Here is a 27,350-nt window from a genome sequence, read left to right on the forward strand (position 1 = left end):
GCCTACAAAAATTATATTTCCATAATTGTATGATTATTTTTCAGCAAACTGCATGCGTTCATATAGCAATTATTTTCTTAGTAAAAATAAATTTGTATAAAATTTTAAAGAATTATTTAAATTTTATACACATTTATTTTTGCTAAGATCTTTAGAGAATATATATAATTATATTAGAAAAAATATATAATTACTTTATCAAAATTTTAAATAACTCTCTTTTTATCTGAATTAAGTAAAAGGAGAATTACTTAAAAATTATATCTGTAACAAATAAATTAAAATCCAAATTAAAATTGAGTAAAAAAATAATTAATAATCATTATTTTAAAAAATAATTGCTATATGAACGCATGCAGTTTGCTGAAAAACAATCATACAATTTTGAAAATATAATTTTTGTAAGCACTGAATTTTGAAACCATTATTTAATTAGATATAAAACAATTATATTCTATTATCTAAAATAATTATACATTTTTTTATAAAATATATAATTCTAAAATACTTCTAAAATATATAATTCTAAAATAATTATATATATTCCTTAAAGATCTTAGTAAAAATAAATTTGTTGAATGTTTTAATATATTTAAATTTTATACAAATTTACTTTTGCTAAAATTTTCTTTAGAGAACATATATAATTATTCTAGAAAAAATATAGTATTTTTTATCTCTAAATTTTTAATAACTCTTCTTTTATCTAAAATCTAAATTATATAAAAAGAGAGTTACTTAAAAATTACTTAAAAATTTTCTACAAATTTATTTTCGCTAAGATCTTCTTTAAAACATATATATACAATAATTATTTTAGATAGAATATATAATTACCTTAGAGAATGTATAATTATTTTATATAGAATTACTTTATATAATTATTTTATAGAATATAGAATTATTTAAATCATTTTATTTAACAATGATTTGAAAATAATCATTTTTAAATTATTGTCAAATAAAATGATTTAAAAACTAGCGAAAAAAGGTTAATATTACACAAATAAAAAATAATATTTACCGCCAGGTTGCTCCATCAGTGCCCGATGTCTCTCCCAGACCTCCACCTCCTCTCAGAATATGCACAGGACACTCGCGTAAAACACTCGCGAATACATCGTAATCGCGCGCGGACTATAACTTGAGTCCAAGAACTAGAACGGCACTCGCGAAACGCGCGACGCGACGAACCGGCTGCGGTTCGTTCATTTTCAAATCAATCGGCGACGTTAGCTTCCCCGTTGGATTTTTACACGAAGAGAATGATTTTACTCAATATTTAAAAATTTATCTAGATATATATACATTCAGACATATCCGAAAATTTTTAGATATTGAGAAAAATCATTCTTTTCGTGTAAAATATCCTCTGGGTACTGGGCCTCCTCACCACGTCAAGGTGTACTCGTGAGAGGGAAGATAATCTGAAAAATGTAATAAATAGCTATATTACTATGCTATTATTGCAATCGGTTAACTTTTAGAAACGAATATCACGTCTGCAATCCATTATCATTGCGAAAAAGTCAAAGCAGATAAAAGGGCTGAAACTTTTATTTATTCATAGATAATGTCTGTAAAATATGATTAGAATCTATAAAATAGGCTAGAGATTAATAAAAGGAAGAAATGTTTCTTTTATTAATTGTTCCAAAGTTACGGTTAATTTTTTAACGGATCATAATGAAAGATGCACAAGAACAAAAATTAATTCAATTATTAAACTGTATTAATTGTATTGAAAGCAGGAATTGCGACTTTTTTGCATGAGAGTATTCATATCAACGTTGCTTTTCTACTCGTGTGATACCGTTCGTAAAAACAAGTAGCCGTGTCGTATACTGCTCCTCTTCACATTTCTTTTTGAAACATATAATAATCGCAAAAAGTGCTAGGTATAATAGGAAATGTTGTATTTTATGAATATTCACATAATACGATTACTAGTATGAATAATTATTCATAAAGTATAATACAACGTTTCATATTGTATTAAACATTCTTCGCGAAAAAGATTTCAAAAAGTAATGTGAAAAAAAGCCGCGACTCGGCTATGTTGTTTATACGAGCTTCGGTAAAGGAATAATAACTGCGCGATAACTAGGCGTAAACATGACGCGCCGTTCCGTGCCACCTCGTACCATCCCCAACCGAAGGTCACGCGCCAACCGTCTAATTGTCGAAATACTAACGTTAACGCCTATTACAAAATCAGTAAAATATTCACAATAATCTATTACGTTTTAATATTCTTCGATGAATATTACACGATGCTTTATTGTATGATTTACGTTTTATTTCGTTACGCACACAACTCATCTATATTTTAGGCCGGTATTCATAGTCAGGGCTTATATTCAAGACCGTCTTAAGTATAATTTTAAGAAGTCACGAATCAGAGATCCGTATTAACATCGTAAGACATTACTTAAGACAGTCTTGAAATAAGAACGGACTATGAATACCGCCCTTAAATATCTAATTAATATATCTGTAAATGTGTAATATATGATATTTCTATTTATATCCATTATTATATTTAGTCTAAATTGTTTCATAATTAAAAATGTTTGCGTTTATCTTTACTTAAGAATGTAGAATTATTAATCTTATTATTAATCTTATTTGAACGTAATCATCAAAGAGAGTAATAAAGATTGAGATATAACTCTGGTACACACCTTAGTTTTGAGCATATTACTATTTGACCATCCTTAGGTAATTATTATCATGTTCGCGTTCGTGAATCTCTAATTTTCGTAGATTAATGCGCGAGCGACTCACGCCACACGTCCGTCTTGCTGCGAAGTCGTCGAACGAATGCCAAAGTGACGATCGACCACCGCGCCGTGCCCCCTACCGCCTTCGCCTCGCGACCCACCGCTTTCGTCGCGCGCGACCCCCCTTCCCCCCCCGAGCTTTTTCCCCCTGGTGCTATTTATACCCCATTTGGGGGTTTTTTAAAATATTAAGGGTTTTTCCCTTATTCAAGTATTTTTTAGTTTTTAAAAAAGGGTATCCCGAAAATTTCCCTTTTTTCTTTGTGGCACTCGGCAAAAACCTAATTACTTGCAGCTTTTTTTTAAAAAGTTAGAAATTTTTCGGTAAATATTTTTATATTTCAAAATTCCCCAATTTCAAAAATTTTTTTTTAATTTATTTTATTTTTAAAAGATTGATAAATTTATATATTTTTTTTATATAAAGAAAAATTAAAAAACCCCCCAAACTGAAAAAAATTTTGGGGGCCCCAACGTTTTTGCTAAGTTTTAAAAAAGTTTTTTTAAAACATTATTTTTTTTTTTGTTATTCAACTAGTAAAAAAATTAAAATTAAACACATTTAAAATGCAAATTACCCCGTTTTGGAAATTCTTTTTTAAAAATTTTTTAAAAATTTCGAAAAAAAAGCCGATCATGGCTAAATTTTGGTATTTATAACAAGTTTAAAAAATTTTATAACAAAAAAAATTAAAAAAATAAAAAACCGTATTTTTTTTTTAAAAAAAAAGAAAAAATCAAAACAAAATTTTAAGGGGAAAAATTTGGGGGAATATAAATAATAAAAAAATTTTTTTAAAATATTTTTCCAATTGAATGTTTTGAACCCCCTTTTTAATATTGAAACTATTACCCTTTTTAAAATTTTTGCTTCGGATTTTAAAATAAGTTTAAAAAACGTTTTTTCCAAAAAACGGATAAATTTCATCCCTTAGTGTCTTAAAATTAAATTTTTTACTAGTATAAAAACTGAAAATTTAAAAAGTTAACAAAACTTTATACTCGGGGGAAAAATGTATTGGGGACAATTGTTTCACGATTTTTTGGAAAATTTCCCTTTTCTTTATATAAGAACATTTTAATATTTTTTAAAACTTTTGAAAATAAAACTTAAAAAAAAATTTTAAAAAATTTTAGAATTTTTTGAAAATATAAAAAATTTTCTCACGCAAAAAATTTAAAAATTCCTTTTTTGGAAACCTGCAATAATATATAGATGTGCCACGAGATGCCACAAAGCAAAAACGCGAATGTACGGCGATACCGTTTGTCAAAATCATATAAAATATTTGAATAATTGTACTAACCGTTCAATATTTTTCAAATGCCTAAATAGGCTATAAATAGCACCCGGCGAAAAGCCCGGGGGGGGGGGAAGGGGGTCGCGCGCGACGAAAAGCGGTGGGTCGCGAGGCGAAGGCGAAGGGGGGGCGCGGCGCGGTGGTCGATCGTCATCCTTTTCGTTCGACGACTTCACAGCAAGACGGACGTGTGGCGTGAGGCTCTCGCACATTAATCTACGAAAATTAGAGATTCACGAACGCGAACTGTTAATTAATTACATAAGGAGGCTCAAATAGTAATATTGCTCAAAACTAAGGTGTGTACCAGAGTTATATCTCAATCTTTATTACTCTCTTTGACGATTTACGTTCAAATAAAGATTAATAATAAGATTAATAATGTACATTCTTTAAGTAAAGATAAACGCAAACATTTTTAAATTATGAAACAATTTAGACTAATGGATATATAAATATAATAATGGATATAAATAGAAATATATATTACACATTTACAAATATTAATTAGATATTTAAGGGCGGTGTATTCATAGTCCGTTCTTATTTCAAGACTGTCTTAAGTAATGTCTTACGATGTTAATACGGATCTCTAATTCGTGACTTCTTAAAATTATACTTAAGACGGTCTTGAATATAAGCCCTGACTACGAATACTGGCCTAAAATATAGATGAGTTATGTGCATAACGAAATAAAACGTAAATCGTACAATAAAGCATCATGTAATATTCATCGAAGAATATTAAAACGTAATAGATTATTGTGAATATTTTACTGATTTTGTAATAGGCGTTAACGTTAGTATTTCGACAATTAGACGGTTGGCGCGTGACCTTCGGTTGGGGATGGTACGAGGTGGCACGGAACGGCGCGTCATGTTTACGCCTAGTTATCGCGCAGTTATTATTCCCTTACCGAAGCTCGTATAAACAACATAGCCGAGTCGCGGCTTTTTTTCACATTACTTTTTGAAATCTTTTTCGCGAAGAATGTTTTATACAATATGAAACGTTGTATTATACTTTATGAATAATTATTCATACTAGTAATCGTATTATGTGAATATTCATAAAATACAACATTTCCTATTATACCTAGCACATTTGCGATTATTATATGTTTCAAAAAGAAATATGGAGAGGAGCAGTATACGACACGGCTACTTGTTTTTACGAACGGTATCACACGAGTAAAAAAGCAACGTTGATATGAATACTCTCATGCAAAAAAGTCGCAATTCCTGCTTTCAATACAATTAATACAGTTTAATAATTGAATTAATTTTTGTTCTTGTGCATCTTTCATTATGATCCGTTAAAAAATTAACCGTAACTTTGGAACAATTAATAAAAGAAACATTTCTTCCTTTTATTAATCTCTAGCCTATTTTATAGATTCTAATCATATTTTACAGACATTATCTATGAATAAATAAAAGTTTCAGCCCTTTTATCTGCTTTGACTTTTTCGCAATGATAATGGATTGCAGACGTGATATTTGTTTCTAAAAGTTAACCGATTGCAATAATAGCATAGTAATATAGCTATTTATTACATTTTTCAGATTATCTTCCCTCTCACGAGTACACCTTGACGTGGTGAGGAGGCCCAGTACCCAGAGGATATTTTACACGAAAAGAATGATTTTTCTCAATATCTAAAAATTTTCGGATATGTCTGAATGTATATATATCTAGATAAATTTTTAAATATTGAGTAAAATCATTCTCTTCGTGTAAAAATCCAACGGGGAAGCTAACGTCGCCGATTGATTTGAAAATGAACGAACCGCAGCCGGTTCGTCGCGTCGCGCGTTTCGCGAGTGCCGTTCTAGTTCTTGGACTCAAGTTATAGTCCGCGCGCGATTACGATGTATTCGCGAGTGTTTTACGCGAGTGTCCTGTGCATATTCTGAGAGGAGGTGGAGGTCTGGGAGAGACATCGGGCACTGATGGAGCAACCTGGCGGTAAATATTATTTTTTATTTGTGTAATATTAACCTTTTTTCGCTAGTTTTTAAATCATTTTATTTGACAATAATTTAAAAATGATTATTTTCAAATCATTGTTAAATAAAATGATTTAAATAATTCTATATTCTATAAAATAATTATATAAAGTAATTCTATATAAAATAATTATACATTCTCTAAGGTAATTATATATTCTATCTAAAATAATTATTGTATATATATGTTTTAAAGAAGATCTTAGCGAAAATAAATTTGTATAAAATTTTTAAGTAATTTTTAAGTAACTCTCTTTTTATATATTTTAGATTTTAGATAAAAGAAGAGTTATTAAAAATTTAGAGATAAAAAATACTATATTTTTTCTAGAATAATTATATATGTTCTCTAAAGAAAATTTTAGCAAAAATAAATTTGTATAAAATTTAAATATTTTAAAATTTTCAACAAATTTATTTTTACTAAGATCTTTAAAGAATATATATAATTATTTTAGAATTATATATTTTAGAAGTATTTTAGAATTATATACTTTATAATTTTATAAAAATGTATAATTATTTTAGATAATAGAATATAATTGTGTTATATCTAATTAAATAATGGGTTCAAAATTCAACGCTTACAAAAATTATATTTTCGAAATTGTATGATTGTTTTTCAGCAAACTGCATACGTTCATATAGCAATTATTTTTTAAAGTAATGATTATTAATTATTTTTTTACTCAGTTTTAATTTCGATTTTAATTTATGTGTTGCAGAAGTAATTTTTAAGTAATTCTCCTTTTACATAATTTAAATAAAAAGAGAGTTATTAAAAATTTAGAGATAAAAAGTATTATATTTTTTCTAGAATAATTATATATGTTCTCTAAAGAAAATTTTAGCAAAAATAAATTTGTATAAAATTTAAATATATTAAAACTTTCAACAAATTTATTTTTACTAAGATCTTTAAAGAATATATATAATTATTTTAGAATTATATATTTTAGAAGTATTTTAGAATTATATATTTTATAAAAAAATGTATAATTATTTTAGATAATAGAATATAATTGTTTTATATCTAATTAAATAATGGTTTCAAAATTCAGTGCTTACAAAAATTATATTTTCAAAATTGTATGATTGTTTTTCAGCAAACTGCATGCGTTCATATAGCAATTATTTTTTAAAGTAATGATTATTAATTATTTTTTTACTCAATTTTAATTTGGATTTTAATCTATTTGTTACAGATGTAATTTTTAAGTAATTCTCCTTTTACTTAATTCAGATAAAAAGAGAGTTATTTAAAATTTTGATAAAGTAATTATATATTTTTTCTAATATAATTATATATATTCTCTAAAGATCTTAGCAAAAATAAATGTGTATAAAATTTAAATAATTCTTTAAAATTTTATACAAATTTATTTTTACTAAGAAAATAATTGCTATATGAACGCATGCAGTTTGCTGAAAAATAATCATACAATTATGGAAATATAATTTTTGTAGGCATTGAATTTTGAACCCATTATTTAATTATAGATATAAGATAATTATGTATTATCTAAAATAATTATACATTTTTTCATAAAATATATAATTCTAAAATAATTATATTCTCTAAAGATCTTAGCGAAAATAGATTTGTATAAAATTTAAATAATACTTTTAAAATTTTTATTTTAGATAATACATGATTGTTTTATATCTAATAATGGGTTCAAAATTCAATGCTTACAAAAATTATATTTTCGTAATTGTATGATTATTTTTCATGAATTATTTTTCATGAATTGTATGATTATTTTTCATGAACGCATGCACACTGCATGCGTTCATATAGCAATTATTTTTTAAATTAATTATTATAAGTTATTTTTTTAATCAGTTTTAATTTGGATTTTAATTTATTTGTTGCCGAAGTAATTTTTAAGTAATTCTCCTTTTACATAATTTAGATAAAAGGAGAGTTACTTAAAATTTAGAGAGACAGATAAAATAATTATATATTTTTTCTAAAATAATTATATATATTCTCTTAAGAAAATTTTAGCAAAAATAAATTTGTATAAAAATTAAATATTTTAAAATTTTAAACAAATTTATTTTTACTAAGATCTTTAAAGAATATATATAATTATTTTAAAATTATATATTTTAGAAGTATTTTAGAATTATATAGTTTATAAAAAATGTATAATTATTTTAGATAATAGAATATAATTGTCTTATATCTAATTATAATGTAATATTAATAATGGGTTCAAAATTCAACGCATACAAAAATTATATTTTTGAAATTGTATGATTGTTTTTCAGCAAACTGCATACGTTCATATAACAATTATTTTTTAAAGTAATGATTATTAATTATTTTTTTACTCAGTTTTAATTTGGATTTTAATTTATTTGTTGCAGAAGTAATTTTTAAGTAATTCTCCTTTTATTAGGTGTTGGAATTAATTCGTAGCGTTTTACAAGTGATGGGAAGTACTTTCATTAATGTATTTTTTAATGCTCATGTGAAATAAATAACATTCTTTCATTAAAAAACGCTACGAATTAATTCCAACACCTAATACATAATTTAGATAAAAGGCGAATTACTTAAAATTTAGATAAAATAATCATATGTGTTTTCTAAAATAATTATATATATTCTCTAAAGGTCTTAGCAAAAATAAATGTATAAAATTTAAATAATACTTTAAAATTTTATACAAATTTATTTTTACTAAGAAAATAATTGCTATATGAACGTATGCAGTTTGCTGAAAAATAATCATACAATTATGAAAATATAATTTTTGTAAGCATTGAATTTTGAATCCATTTTTTAATTATAGATATAATATAATTATGTATTATCTAAAATAATTATACATTTTTTAATAAAATATATAATTCTAAAATAATTATATTCTCTAAAGATTTTAGCACAAATAGATTTGTATAAAATTTAAATGATACTTTAAAATTTTTATTTTAGATAATACGTGATTGTTTTATATCTAATTAAATAATGGGTTCAAAATTCAATGCTTACAAAAATTATATTTTCGTAATTGTATGATTATTTTTCATGAACGCATGCACACTGCATGCGTTCATATAGCAATTATTTTTTAAATTAATTATTATAAGTTATTTTTTTACTCAGTTTTAATTTGGATTTTAATTTATTTGTTGCCGAATTTTTAAGTAATTCTTCTTTTACATAATTTAGACAGAAGGAGAGTTACTTAAAATTTAGAGAGAGAGATAAAATAATTATAAATTTTTTCTAAAATAATTATATATATTCTCTGAAGAAAATTTTAGCAAAAATAAATTTGTATAAAATTTAAATATTTTAAAATTTTAAACAAATTTATTTTTACTAAGAAAATAATTGCTATATGAACGCATGCAGTTTGCTGAAAAACAATCGTACAATTTTGAAAATATAATTTTTGTAAACATTGAATTTTGAACCCATTATTTAATTAGATAAACCAATTATATTCTGTTATCTAAAATAATTTTACATTTTTTTATAAAATATATAATTCTAAAATATTTCTAAAATATATAATTCTAAAATAATTACATATATTCTTTAAAGATCTTATGTATTTCAATTGTATTTCAATCTTATGTATTTTATTATGTATTTCAATTATTACTTAAGCAAAAAATATGTAAATGTTAAGACGTTAATATAGATAATTGTATGATGTTGTTTATAAAATATAGAAATATAGAATTCTATAGAAAAACTGAAATTATGATATGGTGAGCAGATTGATAAATATAACATTTAATAGATCACTGAATTTTTTTTACTTTTGGCTATGAAAAACCGAAAATATTTTTTATGTCTGAAAATATGCTACATTCAGTCTGAAATAACTTATTGCAGTATGATCGTAATGTTTTTACGGAAATATTATATTTTTTTATGTAAGAGTATATATTGTTTGTCGTTCTGCAGCAATTTTAAGTGTAACAATATTCCTGGTCTCTCCTAATAATTAGATTACTTGTATTTAGTGAGAAAAGTTTAAATTATGAATATTTTGTTAATAGAAGTGTGAATTGTATGAAAACTTTGTACAACATTAGTTAAGATTAGATTATTTTCTTGTAGGTATAATCGATAGCAATATTAGGTATCACTCATATCAATAGCATTCTAAGGTTAATCGGACTATCAAGCTCCAATTTGCTCTCTAAGGTCCAATTCCACAACTGACGATTAACTCATAACCGAGGTTCAACTTGTTTGTCATCCTTTTCCAATTCTAAAATTGAAAAGAGACAATGAATAAGTTAAACCTCGGTTAAGAGTTAACTAGTTGAGTTGTGAAACTAGGCCTTAAATGTATAATACTTATTATAAAATCAATAGGTATGAAAAACACTTCTGGATCAGCAGTGCTCAAACGTATTCGACATGAGCTTTGTTCAGGATGGAGAGGGATTAAATTTTGCGTGAAATCCGCATTAAGCCAGGTCGCGGTAGGGATCGGCGCGAGGAAGGACGCAAAAGGGGAACAGAGCGCGACAACACGAGCACGTACCAACATAATTTGTCTAACTGCGTTCGCTCGCACGGTCTGATGGTCAGCGGGATTGCCGTTGGTGTAATTCGGCAACAGCTTGTAGTGGTTCCGAGTCCCATTGCACGGTAACGTGTACTAATGTTCGTGCCCCCGTGCTATCTGGTCGTATTACACCGCCCTGTATAGCTAATCATCGTTAGTGACAGAGACATTGGCCACGGCCAATTAATGGTGTCGCCCGTTGACGTTCGGCAAAAACACACCGGCAGAGTACATGATTCCCTGTTGTTCAAATTGTAATCTATATGTGACACCTAGCGAGAGAAAACCTCTAGAAATGGACTTTCCTATTGCTACATGAAATTGCAGTACTCCATAAATAGGATAACGATGTCATTCGCTGACGTTTAATAAAAACTCACGAGAACAGTGTAGAACGTTCCATTGCCTAAATTGATATCTAACGGCAGAAATACGTTATTTTGATGAAACAAAGGCTGTAAATGGATTTTTCTGTGTTGCAACTTACAAATCTGAAAAAAAAAGCATAGAAACAGTAAGGAAATTAGATACATGTAACATTTAATAGTAGGATGATGGGGTAAAATGAGGTAGAATAAATAGAATTAGGCAATCGGAGATGCGCTGGCATGACTATCGTAACATGGAGGTTATTTCGAACAGAGGTGGAGAGACGGAGAGCTTTAATTGGGTCATAAGCTCCTCACGATTCAACCAACTTGTAACCAACCCTACGGTTCCTACCTGAGTCCGAAACACTTTCACTCGCTCTCATAAAGCCCTTACTCAGCTCCAAATCACTTTCACTTTTCTCACGAATTCTACACGATCGCAAACTTCTTTCACAGGCTTTACTTTTACGGGCTGAAGCATGTATATTATACGCAGGGAGAGAAAAATGTTATATAAATATAATATAATAGTGATAGATAGATAATAAAAAGAAGAAGAAGAAGAAAAAGAAAATTTAATAATATATCATAAAAAATTTGAGGTCAAACTTTTTTATCACTTTATGTAGATAACGATCGCCACGAGTTACTAATTAATTATCTTGAGATATAAATATTCCAGTTACAAGATATTACTGCGTTACAGTAAAGTTGCCGCAATAAAATTCGCGAACAATGATAACGAGGTACGGGAGTACATTGTACAAAATGTAATTTGCAATGTCTTGCGCCTCGGCGTTCGTCGCCGACTTGCGATAAATTCGTGCGGCAGTCAGTATATACAATGCATATTTCATTTTACATAATGAATCGTCTCGCCATCGGCCCTTTAATTAAAATTCAGACTCGGCTGTAATCAGGAAATAATAATTTTTACCCGAGCTCTCACCCGACATTCCATATTATCGTTTGCCGCCAGGCTGGATGTTGCCATTTGCATATCACAATAACTTTAAGGCAAGAACCATGTTTATTGGGTTGCCGTAACAAACTTGTTTATTTATTATTGAAATTTTGCAAAAAAATTTCTGCATGTTTTGCAATCGCTGCTTTTGCAAAACATGCAGAATTTATTTTGATGCATCAAAATGCAATGAATTTTCCATCCCCAAATTTAATAAAATAATGATAGAAAGGGTATATATATATATATATATATATATATATATATATATGATGTTTTCGAAATCGTGAAATAAATGTTACATAATTGTAATTATGCAAACGTTTTGGCAACAAAGCTAATTGTTTATTAACAAATGCTGCTTCAAAACTTCAATTCGCATCAAGATTTTAATCATTGCATAATAAATGATTCAATTATCTTGCATTTTAAAATGATGAATTCAAAAAGTTTTGATATGCATAACTTTTAAAAACAACAACGTTTTTATAGACTGTTTGATGTACGCGTTTGAATGAATGAAAAATCGAAATGTTCATCTTGAATTAAATGAAAAGTATGAAAAGCAAAATAGTATCATAGAATGTGTCGCAAGGTTTATTTTTGTACTGCTGTTGCTGTACCAACGCATTATCGAGCGTCGAATGGACATTGCAGCGATAAGCTCGTGGTCCATTTTGCTGACAAAAAACATACATGGAAAGAGAAACGCATGAACAAGCTGACGCATATATGTCGAGTCGATTCGCACTTGTTATGAGAGCCGCTGTATCGTAAATATTTATTCGGGAAAATATTTTTCCCGAGTCTCGCGAAAAATGTTTTCCGAAATTTTTTCACGATCGTAATCGTCGATCACCGACTTGCTACGACTTGTTTCGCGATTTCATGAAAATTCAGACAGTCGGCAAGCACAACAAGAGTTGCAGACAATTATAGATTTCAGCAATTCAAATTTTGGGACATTTGCAGGATTAGGTTGATAGAGGACGATGAAAACTCGAAAAAGCCCTTGAATTTTATTTTCGATCAAAATAAAATAAACAAATCAACTTGTCGTTCCGAATGTTTTTTTTTTACGTGAAGAAACAATTACAAGCAATATGAAATAATGGTTTGAAAGTATGAATATGCAATATAAACATTAATATAAGAATATAATAAATGCAACAGAAATATTAATTTAATGAAAGAATTTGGTAACATTTTTTTTCTTGTTATTCACCTGCTTAGAAACTTGAAAGAATGAGTTTTAAATAAACATTAAAACAGAAAAATTATATTTCTTCATTAATTCAAAATTATTTTTTAATTATTTTTTTTAATTTTAACAAATATAAACAGTTGCATTCAACTCTTTAGTTTTTTTTTATTATTAGTTTTAACCAACAGCATTTGAAAACTAGGTTGTTATTTCATCTTGTTTATTGAAAAATCTAATTATTTCCATTATTTTAATTATTTTGCGTTAAATACAATTCTGGATTGAATACAAAATTTCGCTACTGTTTTTGAATTTCGAGATATCGTATACATATACCATATGCCTCATAAAATATGAAGCATTCTATAGTGCTACCGATATTTCCGTATAAGGTCAGTATCCACCCTATTACTAATGCAAATGCACCTCTATTATTATTGCAAATAAGCTGCCCTATTATTATTGTAAATAAGCTATGGGTGATGGTAATTAATATCGATTTATAATATTCCTGGTAACGTGAATTTGTCAATTTTCATCAGTTCAAAGGTGAAAGGGCGTTTCCTGTTTTAAATTATTAAAATCTTCGTTATAGATTTAATGCAGGTTAATGATATAAAATTTTTATTAATTCCTGCTTGCATTCATATTAATTTATTTATTCAATAAATGACGATATATGTTTCTCTCCTCAACTTTTGAGATAAGAAAAGTTTCCTGATTAGAGAATATATTTTAATATTCAATTTAAATATTTTATTTATTAATTGGAAAATTCTTTAATTAGAAAAACTTCTAACGTCGGAAAGTATTTTTTAAAGTACTTTTAGTAATTGACGATCATAGATACACATATATATGCACCCTCTCATCTTGTTACTACTCTCGGAGAGTTGCATCGAGGTACTTTGTAACCGTTCGTTTGCGAAACACAGTTTGACATGCTCGCAGTAAACCTCTCGCGAAGTTTCAAGATCAACTCCGTAATTTATTTTATAATTTCGCAGAACATGATAGTAAGGAAAAGAGGTGAAACGTAGACCGAAAGGGGATTCTGTTTATTTTACCGCTTCAGCGGCTTTCGCAGTTGGCAGATTGGAGAGATGGTGGACCTGGCTTCGTAATTCCCATGGAGAGGAGATAGGGTGCAAAAAGGGAGGAGGGAATTCGTGGTTGCGGTGTTGGGGAAAGATTGCGGGATTACTGGACGCTGGTGTATTTCGTAGATATCGCCGCGGTACTCTTTTTTTTATTGTGTCATAGCTCTCTCTTTCTCACCCCGAATTCACCCTCCATGCATGTCACCTCCCCTCTCTCCCCCCGGAGCTATAAAAGCACTTTCTGCCGTTACGGTTTAAAGCCGAGGTCGGTACGTCGGTCGATTTGTTAATTTGCGAGCCGACCACTACTTACCCCTGGACGAAGAGGGTGCATTTAGAGGGCGCGTCCAGAGAACGCTCGATAAAAAAGAGAGAGGGTTAACCTGACAAGTTTATAGTTTTCAAATAATGCGGGATATTTACTTAGATAAGCACTTCACCTTTCCCGATCGATTGTTCTTATTGTATTATCCAATATTCGTTGTTTCCTAATTTGATACTTATTGATTATTGTAACTGGCAATTAGCACAACTTACTATATTATATCTAGAAATCATGTATCACTAATATTATCAGTTATTCTTACTTTGTTATTTATGAAAACAATTAAGTTTCGCAAAGATGTGGAAAATGATTAATTTGAACAAAAATTAGCGGAAATAATCCAGATCCTCGAAAGATGGAATGTGCGCGTATGAAACCGAAACGTTTATCTGCGGCCAAGTGCCAAAACAAGTCCCATTCCGTTGGGAGCAGGATCGTTTTCGGGGTAGGAAAAAGTGCAGTAGACACTAATGCGTCTCTTCCTAGAAGGATATAGCGGGTGGTCGGTTTCTTGCTGCCTTAAACGTCGTTGGAAAGTAGCGTACTTGCGGTACGCGGCAACCGCTGTCGTTATTCCGCAAAATAGAAATTCCGGTAAAAGAAAAAGTTGGGCTAAAACGAGAAATCTGTTTGTTATTCCACGGTGAGCACCGAATAAATTGCAGGTAAACGTGACAAAGCGGACAACAATCACCATGCAGTTGTAACACTGATCAACTGAATCAAATATCGAATCTGGTATAACAAAAACAAGTTTATTATATACGTATACACAGTAAAAAACATTTTATATTTGTGTTAAAACCGATACTTGTTAAAATTTTTGTGTTGAAATTTTAACATGTCCGAATTGATTGAACGTGATGTAATTGTATTATTTGAACATTTTGTGTTAAATTAATATTTATTTCTCAATATTAAAATAATACCATTTATATGCGTAAAAATGAAGAATAACACAACAATGTATAATATATTTATATAAAACTCTAAGATAAATGAATGTATTAATTTAACGTATCATAAATGGCAATTTTACTGAAGAAATATTCTTCCACAATTCATTTTTAATCTATGTCAGTTACATTTTTGTGTTAATTTCTGACATAATATTCGTATCACTTCCTAATATATTCAAAGAAAGGGAAGCATTTTAATGCATTTTATTTTATTAAAATATATGACGTATCTAACATTTTTGCTACAAGTTTGTTAGCATAGAGTGATACTAATTATGCTATAAACAGAAATTTTCTGAGTATATAAAACGAACATTATATAAAAAAAAACTGAAGAGGGAAAAAGATTGCGAAATAAGAGAAGATATGGAACATTATATATAAGTATATGTATATAATATGCTTTACACGTCAGATACATGTACACATTTCGTTATCGAATTTAATTTAATTATATCATTTAAAAGTACGACTTTCAAGACCTACAAGCTAAAGTTAGAAAATTAATATCCACTTCTCAAAATTATGTACAGAATACACATCTGTGAAACTGTCGGCTACCTGCAAAAAACTGAAATGCACTTTTATGACAACAGTAGTAAACACTAATGACCAGTGGCAATATTAAAACATCCAAGTAAACTATGAAGAAGTAATTTCGCCGTCAGAATGCAGCGCAAACTAGATATCGTGATATTCCACAATTCTCCCACTTACTCCATAATCGCCTCCTTTCCTCTATTTTGGGTTAAATTGATACAAAATTTGGGCGGATCGTTTGGGACATGTGAAATTAAAATAAACACATTTTCCAACTGAGTCTACTCAACAATATCATCTACTCAACAATATCAACAATATCAGAACGAAAAAAACAATATAGAAATAATAAAGCATTTTCTAAAAAATATTTTGTACAGAATTCTTGTAATGGTTATTCTCGTAATGGTGGTAATTTCTTTATTATTATTTCCTACTTATATAATAATACTTCCTCTATTTGTGGGAACGTAATTATCTGTCGATAAAATGTTTAAACTTAAAAACATAAGGATGTAATATCCTGCAAAGAGACGCGGAATAAGAGAGGAGACAGGATGAAATGAGAGGACACGAGGCTATTTTAGTTGTACGTAGCGTCGGTAGCAAGAAACAAAAGCCGTTCTAGCAGGTGCAGGCAGCCTCAGGGTTGAGATAAAATGGAAATGTACTATGCTCTGTGCGCGTATATGCCAGTACACCTTGTATGATGGGGCGCGTGTATGCTTCATATGTGCATATGTGGGGTGCGAGTGATAACGCTTTCGCGCTAAGGCCGCCTCTATCTCCTATTGGCGCTCGAATTGTTACGACCTCGGGATATCCTGCAACACAGGATAACTCCTTTTAGGATTGTAGGCGAAGGGATCTGAGTCTGAACAGTCTGCGATAGAGGATAAGGAAAATATCACAAAATACAAGAAAATAGCAAAGCCAAAGACTGGGATGACTTGAGAAAGGGTAGAAGTAAATAGGGAAGAGAAAGAGATAAAGAGAGCCAATATTTCTGATGTTATGTAGTTCCTATTCGATTTGCAAGATGATCTACAGAATGAGAACGTTTGAGATTAAATTAAATGTCGTTGGAGTAAAAGTCGATGATTGAAATATCTTAATACTAAAGAGAGAGGGAATCTAGAAAGAGATCGGCAAATGTAAGAATTGAAAGATTTGCATGAGAATCTAAAGAATCCTGAATGAAGGAATATGTTGAAATGAATAAGAGAATATAATTCCTTGATGTATCTAATTCCTTATCTTTTCTACTGCATATTTTTGATATAATAAATCAAGAAACAATAAAACAGCAAAAAAAAATCTAATATATTTGAAATTTCTATTTGAAATATTAATTTTCATTCTTTATTCTAAAAATAAAGAATAAAAAATATGTTATGTTATATTTTACTTATTCTAAATATTGTGAAATAAATGTTATAAACAACATAGATTTTTATATTTGAGGCAAGAATATTTTTTTAATAATAAGCGCAATGCAGCGTGTGTGGATGAAAGAAGCAAAATAACGGGACAAATAAATCTTTATAAATCCAGAAATCCCTACAAGGGTGATATGCCCTTTAAACTACATTTTACTAAAGCATTTTTCTAATATTAAAAAAGGGATTTCTGTATTCGTTTGTATCCTTTAATCTCCCGCTCTCGAGATATGACAAGTTAAAACCTGTTTTCTGTCTCAATGGAAGTTTGTAATTTCATTGGGAAATTGTATAATCCATTATATATTTACGCTGTATTTTTACCAAAATTTGAATTTAAAAAGAATATTTTTTAAATAGTTTAAAAATGTGAAAGCGTTATTAAATTCGTAAAAGCATATAATATACATACGTTGCTATACGATATTTGAAATAAAATGTTCATTAAAATAGAAACTACAATATTATTATATCATAATATACATTTATAAAACATACATATAGGATACTATAATACTAAATTAAAAATAAAATATAATCAAGGTTTATCGTGTTTCCTTTATATTTTCTGTTTCAAATCAAAGAGTGCGAAATACAAGTTTTAAATTTTAAAATTTAATAAAAAGTAAGATATTATATAGCTCTATCGCTAAATATTATTTAACGTATTAGTTAATTCTTCATTTTTTTTAAATTATTGATTTATATCCCGTGTTCAACTTCCCACATCCACTCGTATTTTTCAAATCTTTTTTCTAAAGCAATTAAACAACCTATATAAATTTATGTTGCTCGATTGTCGTCATGAAATTGAAATCTCCCAAAGCAAAATTGAAGGCCATAAATAGTCGGCATGGCCAATATGTCAAACATCTTCAAGCTCGACATGAGTAAACGTATTGGTCCAATATCCTCGTTCGCGAACGGACGCACGCAGTTGCAGTGTAACAGCGTTATACACGTCGGCAGTCACGATGAACTCGGACAGCTTCGGCCTATTCTCCCTCGGGATAGTCGCGTGATAACTGAATAATTAATTATACGGCGAGATTAATTTACGCAGGGAAGCAAGCTTCGTTTGGAATACGATACTGCGGTGGCTTGTCCGGGAAAGTATCTATATATATATATATATATATATATATATATATATATATATATATATATTCGGTAAGATTTATCGTTTACTTGATGACTTTACTTCGATTTACACGTCTTAACTGCCATTACAACGGACACAATTGGATCCACTGATTTTACGCGGCCGTCGATCTATCGTTATTTAATCATCTAACGCGAACTGACAGCCCAAAGGTAAAAATCATTTCAAAGCCCGATAATTTTATTCTCTATTCTTTCAATTCGTCCTCATGTCTCAAGAGAGGATGCTTATATTAAGATGACGAAGTTTAAAGATATTACGTTTGAAAAATTGAAAAAGGGATTAGCCGGTAAAGAATTTCTTAAGAAAATGCTACAGAGGGAGATAAGTATAGTTATAGAGACTTTTAGATTTTGCTTATTTGAGGAATTATACTTGAATAAATGAGTTAATGAGTTTGTTAAATTGATAATTTTGGCTGATTTTTGTGTATTTTTTTTATTGCTACATAATATTCTGAAAATGGGTTTAAAGTTTATCCTGTTGGCTTCAACTTTTTTTGGTAATCCATAATCTCTTTTTAAAATTTATATATTTTGAACAACAGCTCGTTGCAAAGGATCTTTTTCTTAATTGAAATGATTTATTTTTGTTAAGAACCTAGTTTATATAATGAATATAGAAAATTATATTAAATTTAGTAGCTATTTCTTATGAATTTCACTTATGAATTCCATTTATTTATATTCCAAGTAAAAAAGATTGATAGAGGAATTAAATTATACATATTATTAAATAATCCTGCCTCCTTCATATAAATTTTATAGATTTGAAATCGAAGCAAAAAACTTATATATAAGAAAACTATCGGATCAATTTAACATAAGAAAAGTAAAATTTTGTCTACAGTGTAAATTAAATAAATAATATTTTATTAACATTTTTAAAAATTATTAAAATCGAATGCAAGAGTATCCTAGAATATTTTACTTTTAACCTCAAGAAAAAAATTCCCACAGATCAGTAAAAAATACAAATTATACATAAAGACCAGCTTGCAAATCAATTACGCGACGAATTAATACAAAATGAGTTGACGCAATTGTTCGACACACAGGGTATTAAAGGCTTAAGATCTAGTCCTATCCGCAGATCCTGCGGCGGAGTCGCCATTGACATGCAAATGAAATCATAAAGCTGCAGCGAAGCGGCGGCGTATCGTCTGTAAGGTATAATTACTGGCGCATCGATCCTGGTCTGCGCCGCCATGACGGCCTGTATCTCCTGCAATTATCTCTCGCATTTAATCAGACTAAATTCACCTATTGTTGGCGCAATACGTGCGTCGTTTTGCTATGATTTCGATTAACGCTCTCGGCTTCTCTTATACGGCAGCCGAATATATCCAAAGCAACGATTGTTACGCGTGCGAAACTGCAAACGTCATTACTTCGCACACATTTGCTGTATGCATTAATAAACTTGTCGTATATTTGTACATATAATTTGTATATATAAAACAGGATCTTTAACAGATCCGAATACTTTATTGTTTATTTCCTCTAATACTAATAAGTCATATACTTATAGTAGCAAAAACTATCAGAATTATTAATAAAGTATTAAATAATAATTAATTACTGTAACTCACTATAAGCTAATAACTAAATCAATAGTATAAAAAGTGTTGATGAAAGAAATAATAATACGAGATAATATTAAAAAAATAATTGAAATAGTCTTTCATTAATTTTTTTGAAGTTATTTTAGGACTACCGATAAAATAAAATAAGTATTTTACATTATAGGTATTATTATTGTATATTAAATGTATTAACATAATAATTTTTTAATAACTCAATTAACAGTTGTTATAAAAATCGTTATAAAATAATTATAGCATAATAAATGAGAAAAGAAAATTACTTTATAACGATCGTTAAATTCCGTCACTGGATGGAGGAAATGTTAGATTATTTTGTATATAAAATGTGACATTGCATGAATGTTTCAATAATACCTATTATTATGCATTATTATGCATATAATAATTCCATATAATAATTTCATTAGTATAATAATTGATAATTATAAACTTGATTAATTCCCCACCTTCAATTCTACGAAAGGTAAATATAATCAATTATGGTAGATCAATCAGAATACGATGGGCAAGGACGAAGAGAAGCGAGAGGATTTCGTACAGTTGTGACAATCAGAGGGAATGTCAGGTATTTGTAGTCCTCGTAGTTGCAACCCTTTCTAGTCTAGATACACTCTCTCGACGGCGCCTGACTGCACACGACGGCCATCGCTCACTTGGCCAGGCTGGACCGGCCACTTGTCTTTGTTTTATCGAAATGCGATACGGTCAGCACCGTGTAACGTTGGCTGCACCGCTAACCGATAATGCATGACCCCGTCGTATCCACGAAATTGCGCGGTCTCGGCGCATCTCCGATGCAACTGCACCGCTGCAGTTGTCGGTCGGTCGATCGGTCGGACCTTCTCTCTGGTTGAAGCTCGGCACGTTTGTTGCTTTGCGCGAACCTTTGACCCGTATCATCTCTCCGTTCGATACGAGAAAATCGATAAAATATCAAGTTTTATTCTGAAGCTACGTGCTAGAACAACTAATGTCATTCAATGAACTTGACAGTAAAAATAAAAAAAATCGTGTACTTTAGTATCACTTTGTCCTTTTTATTAATAATAAAATAAAATAAGTGTGCAGTTTTTAAATAGATGAAAAGAGATGATTATGGAAAAGGTGAGGAGTTATGAAATACTATGATATAGCTTGTATAGCTTCCGCTGCATTCTGAGAATGAACGTCGAAATTATTTCTTCAGAGTGTATTTATTTATTATAACATGGCCACTGCTCATTAGTGTTTACTGCATTATTATAGAAGCTACATTTCAGTTTTGCAGGTGTGCTCTTTACGTAATTTTGAGAAATATATAGGTATTCATTTTGTAATTTCAGTCTAGCTTGGAACCTTGAATGTAGCTTTTGAATGATATAATTGAACTAAATTTGGTAACGAAATGTGTTCATGCATTTGACGTGTAAAGTTTATACTATATATTAGTTGGTGGTATTCCATATCCTCTCTCTCCTATTTCATAACCGCAACCTTTTTCCCCTCTTCCTGTAGCGTAATTGGTATCACTCTATGACATAACAAACCTGTACTAAAAGTAGTTATGCCACATGAATATTTATTAACTCAAGTAACAAATTGGCGTTATTTTATTTATTTGTCATCATTTTGACAATAAAATAACATCTTTAATGTCAACGGGATGACAAATAACATCAGCTTGTTATCTGAAAAGTTATTTCAATAAAATGGTATTCTGTAATTCTTTCCTTTTTTTTTCTATTGTAATATATAATATTCTTTTCTGTCACTAAACTATCGTACCATATAAATCTGATTAAAATCAGAATATATTATAAATAAGAACGAGGAGCGTTTCATTTTTCACTAACCTCCCCTAGGGTAACTTCTGTCCCGAATTCCAAGGGGAATGTATTCTTTGCATCGTGATGTACAAGTTCCCAGGGACGTCGTGTATCATGTTACGAAACATCGCGACAAAGAAAGGACAGGAAATAGCGGACGGGCGGTCTCGGACGAGCTCTCGTGTCGTTTATCGATACGTTGCTCTTGACGAAATATCGGCGCGATGTAGCGGAGAGAAGTTTCTGAAAAGCACTTCGGGTTCCTAGCGAGGGAAAGTTTCGACCAACCATCTACGAGTGTTCCTTCCGCCGAGAACGACAACGGCTAAAGTTTGCTTATGAATAAATTTCGTCGCATCATCGCGTTTACCCGCCGTTTATTACTTTCCTTACGCCGTTGCTTGCGTTCCGAGCCTTGCAGCCGCGTTCGCGAAAACGTGCTTTTCACGAGGGTTTTATATAAAAAAGAGACCTCCTTTCCTTCGTGACACACTTTGACCTCCAATTAAATCTCGATTTAATTAGAGAAAAACGCTCTTGAATCATGTTTATTTTCACTACATTTTTTAACTTCTTTCCTTTTATAAATTATCGTTACGTTTCTTCTCCTCCTGTTACTGTACTGATATTCACACGATTAATATTAGTTACTATTAATTATTACAATTTCTTGAAATTAATTATAGTAATTACAGTAATTATCTGAATGCGCACATAGTTCTCGAAATTCTATTTATTTACGTGTATTAATTAACTTCCAATTGAAAATTCTAAAAATTTTAAATACTACATAATTTGTATTTTGTAGTTAATTATAATTAAATTCTTATTAAATTATTAATATTTTTTATTAAATTATGTTTATAATAAATTTTTACGCCAGTATCCGTAATGCCGTATAATTATTAAACGCGAATATTAATGTCCTTCTCGAGATTCTGTTTGCGTTTGTATCTCGACTAATTAACGTTAGAAAAACGAACCGATGTACATTCGTTGCACGAATGTAATTCCCGGTAAAAGTACATATACTCGTGTACGTGTAAAATCCATGAGTCTGTACAGCCTCTAACTATCCTAACTACGTGAAGTTAATTCGAACGCGCGAGTTTCAAAGCAGCTAATTTGTCACATCGGCTATTTTCCTTGACAAGGCGGCGTCGTGGCGCCTTAAAAGCCGCCAAAAAGAAAGCTTTTGTAACATCCTTCTATTCATGTTGGGTACATTAATGCTGCCTACTTGAAAAGGACGCGACGCAGCGTCGTGACGTCGAAGAAGCGATTCATGTGATGCATCGTGCATTAAATTGATCTATTCGTGTCAATTACAAAAATTTTATATCGGAAAATCCTTTCAAATTTGTCAAATTTGTTATAGATAATCGAAATTCTGCTTAAAGTATTATAATTATAACATAAATATCCAATAAAGAGTTTAACCTTTAATTATAATTGTTAAAAGCATCTTTAATTATATATATAGTTATTTTAATAACCAAGACTTTTTATTTTTCTTGTATCTTTCACAAATGGAACTTTAATTTTTCTTTCAAAATGCTGAATTATATAAAATCCAAATTTATAAACAAAAAAGGTTTTGATAAGAATGTTAAAAATTATATCTAAAATCATAAGCAAAAGAAAAAACGGAAACTAAAATTTAAAATTTAAACTTTATAGAAAAATGGGAACTAAAAAATGTACGCTCGGATCCTAAAAGTTACAGTACTGTAATCAAGAGTGAAATGTGACGATAGATAAGATTTTTGAAATGATATATGTTCAAGTGCATACCTTGAAGCAAGAAATTGAACATTAATTCTTAATTTGGCTTTCAACCTTAGTAGTGATGAACAAACGCAAAAATTTGTAAGCGTTAGAAATTGTAGCTTCTTAACGCAGGCAATTGCTTCTGTGGTTTGGTTAAAAAAAATTGTGAAAGGAGTGGGAAAGAAAGCGATTACTTATAGTCTGTAGAATTTCTCATTACATCATCTTGCCAGACGGCTTGACAGCAAAGAGAAACGAATTCTAGATTTCCCTTGTGTCATTGGATTAAACGTCACGGTCGCCGGAAATGGATAGCGTCATTTCCTATTCGACTATGAATTATACCCCGCGAAAATACATTCCCGCCATTTGCTATAACTTCACTCGTACGAATGCGTAAATGAACAAAGATAGCTATAATATAAGTTCATTCCGTGAGCAATAATAGGATATATTTTACAAATTATATTAACAAATTGGAAGTTTGTATATTCATACAATGTTTCTGCAAAACTTTTTTATTAATGAATTTTTCGAATTTAAGTTTAAAAAATTGTATCTTTAGAAGTAAAATAATTTGAATTTTTATACATGTTGCACTGTAAATCTCGGGAAAATTTTGAAAGAACTTACATTCATATCTATTTCCAGAAAAATATTTATTTAAGCTACAAACTAAAATATATATTAATTATGAAATAAAAATTGTGTATATGCAGATGCACTTGGATTCATGATCAATCATTAAAACAATGTCAGCGATCGAAGAGAATTTTCCTGCCGGTATACCGTACTTAATCGTCAATTAGTGCTAATTAATGTGACGTTTAGGGTACCCCAGTATATCGGTTTACAGCAATTTAGCGGTGTCACGCTAATGGATCTGACCCCATGAAGCGTTTATCGAATCCGAAGCCTCATCTCATGTTACTCAAATGTTTGCCTTCTTACTCACGTTGTGTTGATCAAAGCCTCTCTTATGAAGCCAAATCTCGTTCACTGACGCACTCATTTCGCACGAGATACAATATGGAACTTACCTGAAACAATAATTAATTATTCATTGTAAATATTTAAATAAAACAATCGAATTAAGAAAATTAAAATGACTTGAAAGGATAAGTGATTTTTTCGATAATTAGAAGATTTATCCGCTAAATACAAATTGATCATCAAATCGGTATCATAATTTCAAGTAACATTAAATTCAATGTTATAATTTCTCACTCGTAAACAATGTAAATGTTACATAACATATGTTATATAACATTTACATTGTTGAGTTGGAAATTATAACATTGATGTTACTGTTAATTTGTATTCAACGGTTTAGTTATAATTTTGTACAACGTATTTCACATAATTTACGTTCTTTTGAGCTAAGAAAGTTCTTTTTCCTTCTGAAATTATATTTATAAGAAATAATATTTTACAGTTGGATTTTCTTTGCCGCTAGGATATGAAAATTGGTGACATCCCCAGGTGACTATTTCCGAGTTAAGATCTTAATCTCGTTTATACATTACATGTCATCTATCCGAGTTAGAGATCCTATAATAGATTATTAATATTTTTGCTCGAGTTCTCTTGATCTGTTCCTTGCGTTTTGATAACTTATCTTTGACTCTTCAAATGAATCCAAAATTCAAAGGCGGATTTCAACGTCTTTGTAGCTTCTGATTACTCACAAGATCTTCAGATCCTTAAATCCTGCGTGCTTCACGAGGGTCAGGTCACATGCTGTGACTCGTTCTCGTAACGGAGAACTTTAAATGACGTTTCAAACGGAGCTCACTCGCGAAAGTCTCGTTTTGAGATAAGAGAACTCGAGCTTGAGTTGTGTAATTTGGTAATTCGAGGATCAGAGAGAAATATATTTCTCTTCTCTTCTTTTCTCTTCTTCTGCTATTTGCACTTTTTCGTATTTTATCTAGTGACATAAAAGATATTTGACTATTTGTCGTATCTGTAAATTGGTTAAATTGTACTTGTCAAAGAGAATACAAATTCAAGTAGTTTGATACCTTTTTAAGACAAAAGATACTTACATAAATTTGCCACCTTTGTGTATAACGTTTTATATGTAAATTTATATTTTTATTTTATATATATGTACATACGAGAGTATATTACGAGATATTATAAATGTATGCTCTTCATAAAAAATTCAAGTGCAAACTCGGTACACGAAATGAACGTTTGTAATTGGCCTCAAAAATGGTATTCACACATTTTATACAACATTCATTTTGCACAGACTGAAAGTCGGAAATAATTCATGCGAGTTAAAATGCGTAACGCGATATACGAGGCTTCGCGATCACTATGATCACTATGATATCCAACATGCATCGTAACCCGATTATCGTGGACGAATTATTGTCCACCGAACAATTTGGAGTCGACGATGCCGCATTAATGTTGCTAATTAACTCATTTTCGTTATTGTTGTACCAATCTGTGGTATAATCGCGCCGCATCGCTTTGTATACGCTAAATTGGCACACTATTGTACAAGCAACAGCGATTCGTAGTAATCGACCCTGCTAATTTTTCTGTTCTTTGATAAATCTCACACAATAGAAATTATAACTAATTAAAAACTATCACTGAAAAAAGAAGTGTTTAATTTTAAGATATTAAAATGTTTTGTTCTTGTCTCCATTTTTTCAACGTTTGAAAAATACTATGTTTGGATTTAAAATACATAGGATAATTGGATTTAAAATAGTGTTTTCAATCCGAACACCTAACACGTTTTGTTTATGGAAAAAGTTTAAAACTAAAATATCTTTAAGTGTTTAAAAAATGGAGACGAGAACAAAATATTTTAATATCTCAAAATTAAACACTTCTTTTTTCAGTGATGTTGCTACTGCTAGATAAAAACGAGATTATAAAAACTTTATAAAAACAAAATTTGATTTTTTATTAAATATTTTATTTTTATAGAACTTGATAAAATAGGTTAATACAGAAATAAAAAATATCTTGAATCAATTTATTGTATCAAATAAAGCGGTACGAGTGAAAAAATATGAATTTCAATTTTATTAAATTTAATCTCTATTAAGAGAACCAAATTAAATCAATATGCACTTTCTTTACAATCGTGCTTTAATTTAATTCAACTCTCTCTTAACGTAAATTAAATTAAATTTAATTAAATTGAAATATATATTTTTTCATTCGCGTATCACTTTTTATATAAGTCTATGATGTTAATAAATAAACGAATCTAAAATATGGAAGAGATTACACATGGGAACAAAGTTTAGGTTCCCTTGTAAATTCTCAGCATCGCAATACCGGTCGTTGCTGCTTAGGCTTAGAAGAGATTTCGGTTAACCGAGCAAGGATTATCAGAATGCCATGTTACGGGGTCCAGGCTGACTAGCGGGGGATAACGAGGGCCGATCAAATTCTGGGTGACGTGTTAAGCCCCAGCTTAAGGCCCTGCAGCCTTA

General features: G+C 29.7%; 1 protein-coding gene across 2 annotated transcripts in view; it reads right to left on the bottom strand.

Moving 5' to 3' along the window:
- Nlg3 (Neuroligin 3) overlaps nt 1-27,350 on the bottom strand; it is a 386,793-nt gene that overhangs the window by 74,006 nt on the left and 285,437 nt on the right. The window contains exon 2 of one of the 2 annotated variants that reach the window (XM_087415321.1): nt 1,025-1,427. The exons of the other annotated variant lie outside the window; for it this stretch is intronic. Within the exon in view, the coding sequence (XP_087271447.1) occupies nt 1,025-1,040 (16 nt within the window). The 5' untranslated portion in view covers nt 1,041-1,427. The remainder of the gene's footprint in view (nt 1-1,024; nt 1,428-27,350) is intronic. 2 annotated transcript variants of the gene reach the window in all.

Source organism: Acromyrmex echinatior, chromosome 17, assembly GCF_024713525.1.
Source record: "Acromyrmex echinatior isolate Ae372 chromosome 17, ASM2471352v2, whole genome shotgun sequence".
In the NCBI taxonomy this organism is placed as follows: domain Eukaryota; kingdom Metazoa; phylum Arthropoda; class Insecta; order Hymenoptera; family Formicidae; genus Acromyrmex; species Acromyrmex echinatior.